This window comes from Pituophis catenifer, unplaced genomic scaffold (assembly GCF_029215685.1).
Source record: "Pituophis catenifer annectens isolate HBS135680 unplaced genomic scaffold, rPitCat1.0.hap2 SCAF_14, whole genome shotgun sequence".
Lineage (NCBI taxonomy): Eukaryota > Metazoa > Chordata > Lepidosauria > Squamata > Colubridae > Pituophis > Pituophis catenifer.
The window spans coordinates 1,587,031-1,604,043 of NW_027256894.1; the positions used below are offsets into that span (position 1 = coordinate 1,587,031).

Below are 17,013 nucleotides of genomic sequence, written 5' to 3' on the forward strand. Positions count from 1 at the left end.
TTGGACACTGATTGGATGACATTTTCTAGCACTCCTATTGGTCAACTGGAGGGGAGTATTGATTGGCTCATGTTGTTCCTGGGCATTCTCCTTGTTTCCAAGTCTGTAGAAGTGAAGATTATTACAAATCAGAATAACAAATAATAGAGTTCGAAGGGGCATTGGAGGTCTAGTGAAGTCCAACCCCCTGCAACCTTCCAGACAAATGGTTGTCCATCTCTGCTTAAAACCCTCCGGTGATGGAGCATCCACAACTTCTGAAGGCAAGCCATTCCTATTTCTCCCTACAGCCTTGTGAACAAAGTCAGTCAAGGGCCAGCTTCAGTCTTCACATGTCCCAAAGCCCGCCTTTCCCACTGAATCCTCCTCTTGGGAATCATCCTGAGTTGGCCTTCCAAGTCCGCTGAGAAAGGAATATGCCATCAAGGAAATCTGGCATTTGGAGAAAATAAATGTCCCAGAGACCTTGGTGCTTAAAGTGGCAAATAGGGTTGCCTGAGACGTCTTTATGGGTTGGACACCAAGCTCTTTCTAATGGTTTTGTTTTAAGGCACCCTTTGCTTGATTATAATCCAAATAGCTCAAAACACTGGTGGGGGGGGGGGGAGAATCCAATTTTCTTTTTGATCACACACACTAAGTGGTTGCAAAAGTCTCACTTTTGATCTTGTGGAAAGCAGATAACCTTCCTCCAAAAATTGAATATAGTGATTCAGAGTGTGATCAGTTTTTATAATAAATATAGTTTTATATAGACAGCTAACTGGGAAGCCCCTGGGTGCCTGAAAGAGCTTCTCAAAGAATTTCACTCAATCAGCCAGTCATAAGCCTGGTCGGGGCTCAGCTGGCCCAGAAGCAATGTTTGGGCAGCAACCCCATGCCTCCTTGAGCTGCTCTGGCTGCTGGTGGGATTCAAGGGGCTGCTTATCTCCCATAAAGCCAGCCAGGCTGTTGCAGGACTGCCTCTCCCATCATTTCTGCTCTGTCCCCCAGAGCTGGTGGGAGGGCATACTGTGGGTCCCTTCCGGCAAACAACTTGTTGCCATGCTTTCTCTGTGCCTGCGCTTGCCCCACGTCTGTGTGGTCCTGACGCTGGCATCCTCCCGTAAGGCACCAAAGGCCTGGCTGTTCAACTGGTATTCAGGCCAAGGGCTTAGGGGAACCTTGCCGGCTAAATGTTGCTTTTCCAGGTTGGGACTACTGTTTTAACCTGGGATTTTGGGGGTTGGAGCATGAAATTGTTGGTTCTTCAATCTACCCAGAGTCGCTGCTGTGGGACTGGCAGCCATAGAAAGATGTTTGTGCAGTGGCACATGGCTGCGGAGGCAAAAGAAGCTCCTCTAATGCACAGACATTGTCTGAACATGGCAATATTCTTTGGGGTTGGTGGTCTGGGGCACACCTCATTTGCTCCCCTGGCTGCCTGTTTCACATAGTATTTCTAGGACAGAAGGACAAGGGAGAAGATTCTGGATTCTCCTAGTCAGGTTTTTGGATTTATTCATGATACCTGTATTCAACCTTTTTCTGTTTTAAGTATTATTTATTTTTGTTTAATGAAGTGGAAAACATTAGCCAAAAAAGCGATTGGCCGCTCTGACAGATATATTAAAGATTTGTTCTGTAATCATTAGCTGAAATTTTTTATCATACTGTTTATTCATTTGCTAATCCTATTGTTCATATTTATCACTGCATTTTTCCAGAGTTCTTTTTTTTTTACTGTTTTCTCTATCATGGTTTACTAAATATTCAGTTTTAGAAAGATTATCAGTTCTTCTTCTCTAATTAACTCTGAGAATTAGGAGGAAAGAAACTGGTTTTTTCTTTTTAATGTTATTTCATACTGTAAGCCTGTGATAGCAGAGTGAGAAAACCTGAAAGCATCTGATCAGTTCTGGCTCTTTTCCCTGCACGGGTGTTTGAGAGATCTGTTGGGTCCAGAGAAGTCCTTTCTTTTCCAGGCCTTCTGTCATCATGGTCCTTCCAGTCCTTCTGCTAACATGCTTCCAATCCCAGCAACCTTCCTGGTTTCTAGACAATTCCTGGATGTTACCATGGTGATTCATGACCTAATTAAAGTCACTGGAGTGGTACCCACATCTTCCCATCAAATTCACATCATCTCTCCAACATTCTTCCAGTCTATTTAAAGAAGTCACAATCTGGGTCAGTGGTAAGAAATGGGAGGCATTTACTATCATCGGCCTGAGTGCACACACACACACGCGCGCGCACACACACACACACACACACACACAGACACACCCTTTCAAATAGACCAAGGGCTAAGAGGTCACAACTCAGTTTGATGTTCATTTATCTTGCTTAGATAGTTTACTATCAAGATATCAACATCAAGTGGAATCCCAGGCACCCCCCCCCATTTTCAATCTGGCTGCCTTACCATTCCCGAGAGTGCCCTCATGACCTCTGGGGGTTCTTTTGAGATAATTCCTCTCTGTGCAGCTCAACAGTACCAAGATGCCTAAAACAGGGATACATTGTCTGTGTTGCCTTGTTAAAACCATGTTAAGGTATACAGCTACCTCCATGGAATTTGAATCGTGTATTTAATGGTGCATAGGAGCTTTCTAGTCATTGGACATTATTCTCCATGCAGAATAGAAATAAAGGATTGTGTTGTGTGTAGGATAATGTACCATAGAGATGAGCAGATCTGGCAATTTTGTTAAGATGTTTAATTTAATAGCTGGAACAGTAAAGTGGATAATGGGCCAGAACAGAGTGGCAGTTGAACGGTTGGAGAGTGCAGACTCCTGCATGAGGCAATCTAAGTTATGATTGGATGCTGGGTGTAAAGAGGGAGTTTCCCTTTTTCCCCACCTTTTTTTCTTCTGCGTGTGCTCTGAATGCTGTTCTGTGATTTACCTGATGATTTTATTTATTTCTTTATTATATTTCTATACCGCCTTTCTCCCGTAGGACTCAAGGCGGTGTACAGTCAAGAAAAATATAGATACACAAACATCATAAAATTGCTAATTAAAATTATTATTATAACATAGTTTGGCCCAATTAAATAGAACCTAAAATTAGGTTTACCTCATGATGTAGCGATGTGCCTGACTATGTTGTCTAATGTAAATAGAGATGTTAAATATATTTATTTATATAAAACTAAAAGTTTGTGTCAGTGTCTCTGACTTCATTTGTGCACCTGCTGTGCAATTCCCTGACATTTTCATGTAGTCCTGCTGAGCTGATGCACCTCTTCCAAGGTCCCATTCAATACTTCAAGCACATTCTGTGTTTTATTTTCAAAACTTACCTAATCCCAACTCTTGGATGGTCAGAAAGCATCTGTTGTGAATCCTGTTGCAGTTTCATTCAACAAGTTAAATCTGTTTTTCTACAGTAAAGTCCCCATTAAGAAACAAACTGCAATTGGAGCCCCCTCTGCATTACTGTTTGGAATTAGCCAAAACATACCAGCCTTTTAATGTGTTCATGGTTTAATGGTAGATATGTGGGTGCTAAGATTGCATATAGTTTTAAAATTATGTTCTCACGATAATTTTATTTTTATAATCCAGACAACCTATTAATGGGATGGGAATACACAGTTCTCCTGAGGTGCTCCAAAGCAGCTGCTATGATTATTTTTATAGTCTTTATGATGTCTGAAGAGATTCTCACAATGTACCCAACCTGACTCTTGACTTAGCCATTCTGAAGTCTGGGACAATGCACAGAACCATCAACTGACCAGGCTGCATTTCTCCAACTCCCGTAACTCCCTTTTCCCATTAGCCCCCAATTTTGCCAGCATCACACAAACCAAGTTGAACATGTGGTCCAAACGTAGCCATGTGGTCTTTAAGAGATCTAGCGAAGCAGATCCTCTTGGCGGAATCTGACTAGTGTTCTGGGTGGAAAATTCACCCACTCCCACGTCCTCTTGCCCAACTGGGCATCCTATCCGACTCAGATCCCCTGCTGCAAGAAGGGCCAAAAGCGAAGGCCCTTATGGTCTTTATGACCAGAGGCAGAAGAAAGGAGCCGACTGGGGAAAGAGGACGCCTCTCTCTGGCAGGACATTCAGCGTTTCCCAGGTTCTGCCAATGGGTCAGTCGCAAGGTTGGCTGCCTTCTGCTTTGCCAATGGCGAGGTGATGCTAGAAAGTGGGGACCCTAAGTGGGCATGGAAACTTTCTAAAAGAGGCCGAAGGGAGCCTGGTAGTTTGGCTGACTTCAATGGGGGATGGGGGCTTAGGAACATAACGTCCTCAGAAGTGGCCTCGATGCCGGCGGGAAGGAAAGAGGCCGCTCCTTCCCGTCCTGGGAGACTGAACTGGACTGAGCTCAGCGGCTGTTCCTGGGGTCTTCTTGCCCGAGCCTTGGATAAGGGAGCCCGGCAGGTGGACGGCGCTTTACTCCCCGGACCCTTCCTTTTCACGCTGGCTTGACGCACGGGGCCACCCGCGGACGAGGGCGCCCGCTGGGCTGGGACTAGCTGGCCCCGGGCTTCGCGGGACCCAGGCGAGGACGGCGAACTTCCCCTGCTGGGGGCATCGGCGTTCCCGGCAGCTGCGGCTGATCGAAGAGTCCCGCCCCGCCAAAGGCGCGAGGAAGGGCAGGGTCCTCCCGACCGACTCCTTGGCGTTGGGAGGCGCCAGAGGGAAGCTAAAAATAAACCTCGGCTCAGGCGCGCCGCCGCGGTTGCCAGGACGGGCTTGGTGCGCCGGCCCCGGTCGGGAGAGCGCCGGTCTCCGGGCTGCTCGGCTGCCACCGCCCCGCCCGGGACCCCGAGCCCCCCTTGCGGCAGCGGCGGCGCTCCTTCTCAGCCGGGCTGGCCGGCGGGGCGCGCGCAGCCTCCGAGCGCCGCGGCGCTGCCGCAGTTTGCCGCTGTCCGCGGTGCTGAGGGCTGGTCGGAGCGCGGTGGCGGCGGCGCTGGCCGCGGTGCTGGCCGACCAACCTGCCGCTCAGGTGCCCGCGCTGAGCCAGGCGGCGGCGGGCATGCGAGAGGCGGGCCGACGGCGCGAGGGGCTCCGGCCTGCTGGGACCCTGCTGAGCCGAACGACGTTGCGGTTGCTGCGGCTGTGAGCTCCCCTGTGCCCGCACTATGCAGAAGGCGCTGCGCCTGAACGACGGGCACGCCGTCTACCTGGGGCTGCTGGCCAAGAAGGACGGGGCCCGGCGGGGCTACCTCAGCAAGAGGAGCTCTGACAACACCAAATGGCACCCCAAGTGGTTCGCCCTCCTCCAGAACATGCTTTTCTACTTCGAGAACGACTCCAGTTCCCGGCCAGCTGGCCTCTACCTGTTGGAAGGGTGCCTGTGCGACAGAGCACCTTCGCCCAAGCCCAAGGATGCGCTGGAGAAGCAGGTGGGATGGGAGCATCTTGGGGGGAGGGGGGAGGGAGCACACGGATGGAGAAGCAGAGAGAGGCTGGGGAACTCTGACCCGGCCAGCCTCTTTGGGGGTCCTCCTCTGCATCAGGGAGATCATGTTGGGGAGTCTCTCAGCAGCTGCCAGGTGCATTTGCCCCACCTCCCTGCCTGCCCCCAGCCTAATAAGCAGCATGATAAGCTGGTCTTCCCCTCTTCAGCACCCCAGACTCAAAGGACGGGAGCTTCCCTCTCCACCCAGAAAATTAGTTACCATAAATGAAATTGCATGTTTCTTTATAAAATTAAGTATTAATCTATCCAATTAATTAGTCAGCATACTAAAATATAATGCTCCAAGTGGAAGATGTTGCAGGAGGAGAGCTCTGTTAGTCTTTGTGGTATAAAAATTAATGAAAGAAAGAGTCTAGTAACATCTTTTCAGATTAAAAGCTTCAATAAAAGCTTATGCCTTTTAATAAAATTGGTTAACTGGAAAAAGTGCTACCAGACTTCTCTTGATTTTCTGGAGGGGAGATTGTGCTCATCTGCAGCCATTCACACTCACCTTCTTTCAAATCTGCCTCCCCCAGCCCCACCACCCTCTCTCCCTCCCTCAAGCCAGTTCCCCATTGACTTCTTTCTCTCTTGGGGAGGCTGGAGGCCAGCCCACAGGCCTGAAATGGCAAAAAGCTGGCAAGCAGCCCAGCCTTGATGGATTTCCTGGGCCCAGAGCCAGTCAGGCTCATCCCAGTCGCTCAGGAGTTCCAAACTGTCCCCTGAGCTGCGCTGCAGAGTGAGAGATATCTCAGCTCCATGCAAGAAATGCACTCCCAGACTCTGTTCCCAGCCCTGCAATTTGGAAGAGGCTTGTGAAGCTCCTTGAAGAACTGATCCTATAAAGGAGTGAGATAGTTGAGATTCCAGACTTCCAAAGTCAGGTAAATCTAGTTCTTAACATGGTCAGGAAAAGAACCACATCTGCACCTTCTAGAGACAGGTGAAGACTGGGTCACTTGATCTGCTGCTCACACAGCTTGCCTTGAGAGGAACACCAGGGCATCCATCCCCTGCTGCATGTCTGCCTTACTCCGGAGACTCAGGGCGGCTTACAATGCGTTAAGCAATAGCCTTCATACTTTTGTATATTTTTATACAAAGTCAGCTTATTGCCCCTACAATCTGGGTCCTCATTTTAGGAACCAAGAGGAAAAAAATGGGCGGAGAAGGACCTGGCCTGGGCCAGTTTCTAGTATTTGCCCATTCTGGCCCAAGTGGCCAGCTGTCAGACCACAGGGCAGGAGATGTCTAGGCCAGTGAGGTTCTCAAGAAAGCTCACTGCTTTCTTAGCACCTTCTTCCTCAGGGGTGCTTTGAGTAAATCAACTCAACTGTGAGTCCTAGATCATCCTTTGCTGCAGATGATTACAATGGACTATCTGTTACTTGGGATTTCTATAGACACAATAGTTTTCCACATCTTGGTTATTCAAAGCATTTTTCCTGTCTCAGTTCAACACCAAAACAATGGCATTAAATTACAATTAAAGGGCTCCCTGCAATTGATTTACTATTACAGGATCTTATTCCAATCAGCCTTATTTCTGCTCCATGTATATGCACATATTCTGGGGACCATTTCTGAGTCTTCATGATGGGTCATCATCTCAGCTCTGCTTGAGGGTAAGTCATGAGTAGGAAAGCATTGCTACCTTTTAAGTGCTTTCCAAAGCCAGAGGATCTCCACCCAAGAATGGGTGCTCCAATACTGGAGGTTTTTAGGAAAAGATTGGACAACCATTTGTCTGAAATGGTATAGGGTCTCCTGGCTTGAGAGGGGAGTTGGACTAGAAGACCTCTGAGGTCCCTTCCAACTCTGTTGTTCTGTTAAAAGCCAAAGAATTGCTGCCAGCTGAATAGGCAGGAAGGACTCAGCAACCTCTGGCCCTCCGTTTTCTTGCTGCAGAGGCAAACCAGATGCAGAGAGAAACACTCTAGGTGACTTCTAATTCCCTGAAAATGCATTACAGTTTCTTCCTATCTCTTATTCTTTAGAAAGCCTCCCTCTCACCTCACTTTGGCTCTTCTGATGTGGGTACCCTATCCATATATGCATCCATGAATTTGTGTGCATGTCTCTGCCAATCTATTAGGCAGCAGCACCAGAGGGAGGGGCTGGGAGAGCTGGGAGGGAGCTCGGTTCAATTCTGAACACCGTGAGCTATCTAGTCGCACTGAGAAGAAGGCTGGGAAGCTTGAAATGGCCTCATGGCTTGTCCAGTCTACACGAGCTGATGGACTCATGAGGCATTCCTGGAGTCAGAGCTTTGTTTTTCACTGCCCATTCCAAAATCAGGAACACATTCAGATATCACACATTTTGCCTCTCAATAGCCACCAACCAAATGGGGTTTCTGCAGCACCACAAATTCAATCATTTCACTTCCACTCCAGTTTGAAAGCAAAACCTCCCAACAGAAAAAGAGCTTTGCTTTCTCTTGGTGGCAAGAATTGCAGGCTTTCAAAGGATCAGCACCACCAGGCAATCCATTGGCTGCTCAGAGCAGGGATTCTGCCTGCTGGGTCATCCCTTCCACTTTCAAATGGCTTCGAGGTGATTGTGGCTAACATCCCCTTGGGATTTGCCTTAAAGCCCAGACTCTGGAACAGGAGCGGGCAGGCTTTGGCCTCGTGACCTCTTCAGGTACTTCTGGCCTTTCTCCCCTAGGCTGGACAGTCCCTCTGGCTCTACTTTAGTTTCCAGCTCCACTTTACTTTGCTACTCTCCCCTTTCTCTGCCTGCTGGCCATTTGCCCCTCTCCTCCTTGAAGGGGGACCCTCTAAAATTCATACAATCAAGTGTGGGGGGGTGTTCACCTGTCTATAGTGGTCTTTTTATTTGGTGAAGGTTGGAAATTATATTTTTGTTGATGCAGATTAACATTTTATTTTTGCCAGCCATGTCACTGTGATCAGTACAATTATATCTTTTTTTATGTGAACAATATTTGTCTATTCTGTTCTTGCACCTTTGACCTCTGTTTTCCTCCATCAAGCTATTTGCAAATTTCCCAGTAGACATTCTAAAGGTAGTCTACAATTTATAATCATTCATTCAGTGACCATTTAAAATTACAATGTCAATGAAAAAAACGACTTGACCATTTTTTTACATTCATGACTGTTGCAGCATCCCCATGGTCATATGATCAAAACTTGGATGCTTGGCAACTGGCGGTTGCAGTGTCCCAGGGTCATATGATCACTTTTTGCATCCTTCTGACCAAGCAAAGTCAATGGGGAAGCCAGACTCACTTATGTTAGTAACCGTGTTAGTATGTTACTAACTGAACACTGCAGTGATTCACTTAACAACTGTGGCAAGAAAGGTCATAAAATGGAGCAAAGCTCATTTAGCAATTATCTTGTTTAGAAACAAATTTTGGGGTCAATTGTGTTGGTAAGTCAAGGACTACCTGTATTTTTATAAATATGAGGTAAGGTTTATCAAGCTAGACTCAATAATTCCATGTATGGTTTTAAATATTCAATAGATCAATTGCTTTATCAGATATTGATGAATTTCTTTCTCCTTTTTTGAATGTTTGGGATTAGAGTTAGGGTATCTGTCATCACATTTGCCAGAATTTTCATAGACCACCAGCCCAATGATGAGGTGTTTCCTTCAGTGCTCTAAGGCGCAACTCAGCAGGCCCTGGAGTTTTAAAGCATTTCGAGATTTCCTGATTAGATTTTTATCAATCTAATCTGAATTTGCAATCCTGTTTCTTCAACCTAGAAATGCCATCCTCTTCTCACACAATAGGCTCACTAAAGGGGCCGAATATTCTGCCTTTTCTTTGCTCTCTGTTAGCATTGTCTGGGCTTCATTGATTTTGATTCTGCTTCTTCTTGCCTTGTCAGCGAACCCTGAAGAAGCCCCTTTTCTTCTTCTAAGCATCCTCTGCTCCCTTAGCTCATTCTGAACACCAGAATTTTCTGACAACCTCTCTAAAAATCTGGACCTTTCTCCTGTACTTGTGATTCTTTCTCCAGAACGTGTCCTTTTCTATTCTGCTTCTTTGGCTGTCTTCCCTTTGTTCTCATTTGGATTGTCTGTACTTTTAGCATCTCCTTTTTAAATAATTTCTGTCCACCTTGTGCTCATCTTCTCATTAAAACCACTTTCTTGTAGATATGCTTTCAAGATGAGTTTGATTTCCTTGGTTCCATACCCCACTATTACTGCTGCATTCATTGGGCCTAGTAAGATTTTCTGATTGATTCATTAAACAAGGGCAGTTGGAGTTCCTGTGCTTTCTTCTACTTTCTGAAAAATAAAAGTGCCAGAAAAATAGTAAGTTGGGGATTTCCTCAAAGGGCCATGCTTGGCAGAATTTGCCTGCTAACATATGTCAGGGCAGTTAAAGTCTCCCATCATTACCACTCCATGTATGGAAAGATCTTTGCTTTTGGTAATCACTTCCATACTTTTTCCATAGTTGAATTGTCAGCAATAGATAACATTTATAAGCACTGTTTTTATTCACTGTTCCGCATACTTTAAACAATGCACACTCAACAGCACTAACAAGTGCTTTCCCTTGAATTGTACTGTAGATTTTATAGTTCAACTCTTCCTCTCTTTTTCTAAAACATTTTTTGAAGTTTCATTTCTTCCTTCTCAGTCATGACAGCCATCCTATCAGGTCTCCAAATAAGATCTCATTTGATCATATTTCCCATATTGTGATGGATAATGCCATGAGCTGAGCGAATATTCTTGATTTTCATTGTGTAATATCAAGATATAGTTATATAATTATTCTGTCTCCTTTATTTCTGCAGGATACAAATCCTTATTTCAAATTCTTCTAGTTTTATCTCCAATCTTAATAGGACAACCAAGATTTTGGATATTCCATCACTGGATGTTTTAAAAAAGAGGTTGGACAGCCGTTTGTCCAGAATGGTATAGGGTCTCCTGCTTGAGTAGGGGCTTGGACTAGATGATCTTCAAGGTCCCTCCCTATTATATGTTCTAGGATTCAATGTAAAAGCTTCTTTATCACCATGCTTTGGTGGAAAAGCTTCTTTGTTCCCTTCCCTCTCTGCTCATCCTTTCTCCCCAGCCCTTCACTCCTCCTCTTCCTCTTCTTTCTACAGCCCATAAGTATTTATCCAAGGTTTTTAGTTGGAGTTGTACCTCAAAAGCTGAAATTGAAAGTTCTCCTGATTAGGGTCACCACACTTCGCCACACATTTTTAACTACTTAGTTACTTAACTACTTAACTACTACGCAGCCAATCATTCAAGACAGTGGCTCCTGAAAACAATCATCTCCCACTCCATAGCATTTGTCTAACTGGTCAGTTTAACTGGCAATTTCCCTTGTCCTTTCCAGGCTTGATGAGTGGATGAGAAACCACCTGAAACTCCAGAATATTGATTTCCTTCCAGAATCCACAATGATGCAGTTATAACTATTATTACAGTATCATCTGTCCCCATACAGAATAGCAGAAAGAGAAAACTGACAGCTTGATAAATCTTGGAAATTGTTCTGTCACATTGCTAATCTGGGCTCCAGAGAGACAAACTTGTTTCATGAGTCGTTGGGTTTATTGTCATCTCTCATTTTTATTCCACATTGAAGGCAATCAGCTACTTCCAAGGATGCCTTTTTTCAGGATGAAGCTGGACTCCCTCTGCCCTTCAGAGGTCCACTCTCCTGACTTCCTTTCTGGGGTCTCTTTCCTCAACTGAAGATTGAGAACCTCTTTTTTTGGGTGAGGATTGGAATTTGATTCTGAAGTCACTCACTGCTCCCAGCTGTCTTCTCCTTCAGGCACCAGAGCCTGCATTTGCTGCAGAGGACTCCTTAATTGTGCTTAGCAGTTGGAGATGCACAACATCAGTCTTGCAAGTTCCCATGGGGAGTGTCCTTCCTCTGTTTTCTCTTGGGCTGAGGAAATAAGGGTTTTCTCAGGGCATGGCCTATCCCTCCTCTGGGAACACAAGAGGAACACCATTTCCTCCCCCTGGCTCTAGCTCATGCTTCCCACAGCCCTCCTTCCCCCCAACTCCAAAGGATCTATGCAGTATCCTGCATAGGTATAAAGCTTATGTATCTTCCGGTACAGGCATGACTGCTGGCCTGAAGCTTTACCAAGTAGGTTAAGGTGCTAGTCCTGTGGATCCTTGTTTGGGAAGTGGTCCCCTGTGCAAACATGGAGACATTTGGAAGTGAGCAGAAACATGCAGTCCTCTGTAATGGTCCACATTCCATCATTTTGGAATTTAAGATCAGAAAGAATGGCAGAACTTTTGCAGGATAAGGCCCTGCACACATTGGCATAGATGCATGCTGTGATTTGTTGTCCTTCACATAACCAGCAATACCAGTGAGAAGAGCTATATTTAGATGAGAAAACCCTCATCTGCTTGGCCTCATCCGCAATGTTTCCAGGGTGCTGCTGAAACTATATCCAGCAGGATGCCCTTGAAGAAGGCAAGCCAGGGTTTTTTTTGGGGGGGGGGGATTAGAAGCTCCCCAGTGCAAAAGCCTGGCCAAGAATCAGGCTGGCTGATCAGCATCATGAGAACCATTGGCATGACCTGGCACACTTGCAGGTAGCTCTGCCATCCTTTAGCATAGCTCTACCCCTTGGTTATCCCCAAACTGCTCAGTGCTGTGTCTGATAGCAGGCAGGGTCAGTGAGAACAGGCCACGTAAAGCCCCAGCCTCCCTTGGGTTGATCTAGGAAGCCCTTCTGGGATCAGCAAAGGGAGCCACAATCTGCTCTTCCCTTTTTCTGTTGCACCTCCTTTCTCAGCACAGAACACAAAGACCTGGAGAGGGGAAAGGCAGAGACGCATTATGGAAAAAGAAAGTGGTCCCAAGCCACTCTGCTCAGGCAGAGCAAAGCCCAGGTAAATTGGGTGGAAATGCAGCTCTGGGACCCCTCTGTGATGTCAGCAAGGCAAGAGCAGTGAGCTGTGCTCAGTTATAATGCAGACATCATCCTTCCAAGCAGCCCCTTGACTGCTTTTGACAAAGATGCCACTACCCCTATTCTGCATATTTAGGAGCTCAGGAATGTAGGGTGAGCAGTGCCAGGTGAACAGTTGCCCAGAGCAGCCACAACAAGGCAAGAGAGGCCCCTCTGCTCACCACCTGGCAGCCCTGACCACCATGGGAGTCAGGGGTCAATCTCTGCCTGTCAAGACCTTCTCCCAGGTTGCATTTTGGGGTCCCCTCTGATTAGAGCAGTGGAATCAGAAGGGGAGAGCTAAGTGCTTCCTTACTTGTTTCCCCACTTAATCGATTGGATCTGTGGCCATGCAGAATATTCCGTTTCCTAGGAGACTGTAGAAAGGAGAGCAAATGAACTGCAAGAACTCTTTTACTGGGCTAGAAGCTTCCCTGATGAAAATTAACACAACAAGAATAAATGCCAAAGGAAGCTAAAAATAGCCTGTCCTGAGTCTGCTCAGCTTCTCAACTCGGCAGCCTAAAACAAACCGGGGCCTGCCCCCTCCGTTGGGCTGAGACTGAACACCAGGGTTTATTCAACAGGCTGACACATCCATGAAGTCTAGAATTAAAACAATAATTAATATCCAATCAAACCTATTTATTCAAAACTATTAAAGGCTCACAGCATGTGATGCAATCATGTAATCATTTGATATTCAGTGGCAAAACAGGTCAACAGCTCTTCAACTAATGCATTTTAATGGCACTGGGCATTACCCAGTCATACACCGAAGAAGAGAACAGGCTAAAAGGTGTCCTGGAGATCCAAAGCAGCCGCCTCTAAGTTTTGTTTTTTTTTTTTAATTTGATTTATATGCCGCCCTTCTCCGGAGACTCAGGGCGGCTTACAGTGCGTTAAGCAATAGCCTTCATATTTTTGTATATTTATACAAAGTCAGCTTATTGCCCCCACAACTAGGTCCTCATTTAACCTACCTTAGAAAGGATGGAAGGCTGAGTCAACCTTGAGCCTTGGAGAGATTCGAACCAGCAGTAAATTGCAGGCAGCTGTGTTAATAACAGGGTGCTTTAAACCACTGTAGTACCAAGGCTCTCTCTTCCAGACCTTCCATTCTGTGGTCCCTGATGCCCATGCAGGAATCTGCTCTGCACTGCAGAGACTCCAGGGCAGCCTCTTCTGTGGTGCAAAAGTTCTTAACATCAGGATATTCTTGCTCATGTGCCACCAAAAATCTTTTTCCTTGTAGTTTCTGGTCCTCTCACTGAGAACAGCTTTGTGCTCCATCTGGGGTCCTTTGTATGATATCCCTTCAGATACGTCTCTCCCCTCCATCCTGCAAGTGAGCCCTTCAATCATTCCTCATAGGTGGTGCCTTCCAAGTCCCTGGTCATCTTGGTTACTTTAATCTAGCGAAAATCCTTCATGACCAATATGGCGTGTAGAAAAAAATTATGACTTCTCTTGATTGGCATGCCCTGTTTTTGTTGATGTAACTCAGGACTGCTTTTGGCGGTTGATTGGGTGGTTTTCCCAAGTACATCAAACTGTTAGCTCATATTCAGTTTAAGATTCATCAAGGCACAAGATCTTTTCTCTATATATTGTTGCCTACTGTGATTTTCCCTAACCTATACCCAGACCCTTGGTTCCCCCCCTTTCCCCCCCATTTCCTGATGATGGCTCTGAGCTAAAGGTGAGGGTGGGGTTGCAATTAGGAAGGCTTAGAAAATCACAAACGCTGCCTGGCACCTCACTGGTGAGCCAGAGGCTCAAAGCCTTCAGGATCCAAGGGACGGTATTGGAGGCTGCTTCAGGTCAGGATGCCTGACAGAATGACAGACGCTCCCAGCTGAGAGTCCCCACTCTTTCCCCAGGTGCAGATGCCATCATCTTCAGGTGGTGATTGTTTCCTCACCTCAAAGGGCCAACATGACTCCTCCTTAAGAGGAAAAGCAATTTTGTAGAAACCATCATAATTTCAGAAGAGCCATGGCTTCCTTTACCCCCAAAGCCAGAATTGGGCACGGCTAGGCTAGTGAAGAGTGGTAGCAGGGGAGACATGATAGCAGTCTTCCACCATTTGGGGGGCTGCCACAGAGAGGAAGGGATCAAGCTATTTTCCAAGGTACCCAAAGGCCAAACAAGGAATAATGGATGGAAACTAATCAAGGAGAGATTCAACCTAGAAATAAAGAGAAGTTTTCAACCAATGGAACAGAAGTTGCCTTCAGAAGTTGTGGGAGCTTCATCACTGGAAGCTTTCAAGAAGAGACTGGACTGCCATGTGTCAGAAATGGTGTAGGGCCTCCTGCTTGGGCAGAGTGTTGGACTAGATGACCTACAAAGTTCCTTCCAACTCTGTTAATCTGATTTGGTCTGAACTAAAATTCATCTTGTGTCAGACCTGGAAGCCACCTTTTGCATTGGATCTTCAGGCCAGCCACATTTACTACTATGGGAAACTGGGAGGGGGGATTGTATGGAGCACAGGTAATATAAAGTCATAACAACATTCCTTTCTCAGAGAGTCAAGGACATCTTGCCCTGCGCCTGGAGGGCTGGAACTGGGAGGCATCTTCAGTTGGGACAGTGCTTTGATTGGACCGTGTGATGGACATGTGGGTGCTGGGAAGAGATTTGGACTTTCCTTTGGGTGGGGAAAACCTGGAAGCTTTCAGATTCGGGTTTTCCCAGATGTGCCAATACATCTCTAATAAAATGGAACTTTGAGGAACTTCAAGCCTTGGAGTCTTCTTTCGTTGGGGGTGTTACTTGGAACCCTGACATCTTGTTGGTTTCTAACCATTGTTGTAGCTTTCAAGATTCCACTCAATCTTGATGGTGCCCTGCCAATGTCACCACTGCCACCAAAATGATCTCCACAAAAGCCCAGAATGACCCCCCCCAGCTACAAAGATGGAGGAGGGGTAAAGAAGCAGGGCTGTAATTAGGACCTCTAGTGGCCTCAGGTGGGGAGCTCCACAATGGGGGCTTGGTCCCTAAAGTGGCAGGAGGGAGCTCCAGCTTGGCAGAGCAAATATTTTTAAAAATAATTTTTATTAAAACTTTTAAACAAGAAGATAAAAACTAACACAAACTAATATAAAGTGAGGAAGAAAAAAGAAAAAGAAAGAAAAGGAAAAAGTGCAAAAAAAGAAAAAAATGAAGAAAAATAGAAGAAAGATATAAAAAGTGGCACCAGATATTCTTCACAGCAGTTATAAGTACAATTATATTTTAACCTTTCTCTCTAAAATTACATCCTCTTACTCTTTTTTTCTATAATCTATTCTGTCTGATCCTCAAAACCATAAACCACAAAATCATTTTTTTCAGTTATGCATTAAAAGTCCATAAGAGGCTTCTGGTCTCAAATATTTTAATATGTTTGAGATGTTAATATGTCTCAAATAAATGCAGATTTTGTCTTTTCTCTAATAAAAGAAGTCAATTTAGCCATTTCAGCAAAATTGGCCAATTTCACCAACATTCCTCCATCGTGGGCAAGTGTTGAATGTTTCCTTCTCTGTGCATATAGAAGCCCCACTGCAATAACCACCTTCTGAAATAATCTTCGTGGCTTTTTTCTAGCTTTATCCATTAATCCTAAAATAAAAAAATCTAGCCCCAATTGAATTTTGATTTTTAGAATCCTCTGTATCAAAGTATGTATTTGAATTCAAATCTTTTTAGCTTTTTTACACGGCATGATAAAATGTCCCTTCATGTTTGCATTTCCAACCTACATTTGAAGCACCTTTATACATTCTAGATCATTTCCTTGACATCATGTACTTACGATACATTATTTTATAAAAAATTAAATTTAAATCCTTTTAACCACATATTTTCCTATTGATCCAGCTGTATCTTTCAGATAAGAATAAATGGGGATATCACTGCCAACAGCTCTCTTGGCAGACCAAACATGACCTTGGGATGCCTGGTGGCTCCAGTTGAGGGAGCTGGTGGGCCTGAGACTAAAGGCTCCGCTTATTGTGCCAGTCTTGTATATTCCCATGAAGCTGATTATATTCTGATTTTGAGTGCATTTATTTTAATGTTATGTTCTATACATTTTATTATTTTAAACCATCTTGAGTTTTTATGAAGAAAAAGATGGGGCAGTATAAATGTAATAATAGAGCTGCAGTGGCACAGTGGTTAGAATGCAGTACTCCAGGCTACCTCTGCTGACTGACGGCTGACGGCAGTTCAGCAGTTCGATTCTCACTGGCTCAAGCTTAACTCAACCTTCCATATTTCTGAGGTTGGTAAAATGAGGACCCAGATTGTTGGGTGCAATATGCTGACTCTGTAAACTGCTTAGAGAGGGCTGTAAAAAGGACTGTGAAGCGGTATATAAGTCTATTGCTATTGCTAATAAATAAATAACAATAAGACCGTTTCTCTTTATTTTTACAGCATTATTTTACGGTTAACTTCAATCATGAGAACCAGAAAACTCTGGAGCTGAGAACTGAGGATGCCAAGGATTGTGACGAATGGGTAGCAGCTATCAGTCATGCCAGGTAAGGACCTCTGTCAGAAATGCCTCCCTAGGATGGCTCCTGGCAGGCTGAGCCCAAGGGAGGAAGAGTAGATGGAGAGAAGGGCTGCCTTGCTGTTTCCCTTTATCCAAGAGCTTCCGAATGGGCCGC

The 17,013-nt window shown here is 45.4% G+C and overlaps 1 protein-coding gene across 2 annotated transcripts in view; it reads left to right on the forward strand.

Annotated features, from left to right (window-relative positions):
- The first annotated feature begins 5,085 nt into the window (after window positions 1–5,085).
- The window catches only part of RASGRF1 (Ras protein specific guanine nucleotide releasing factor 1), a 75,574-nt gene continuing 63,646 nt past the window's right edge, over window positions 5,086–17,013 (forward strand). For both annotated transcript variants that reach the window (XM_070953583.1, XM_070953582.1), the window contains exons 1-2: window positions 5,086–5,349; window positions 16,778–16,884. In XM_070953583.1, coding sequence (XP_070809684.1) covers window positions 5,086–5,349; window positions 16,778–16,884 — 371 coding nt within the window. The remainder of the gene's footprint in view (window positions 5,350–16,777; window positions 16,885–17,013) is intronic.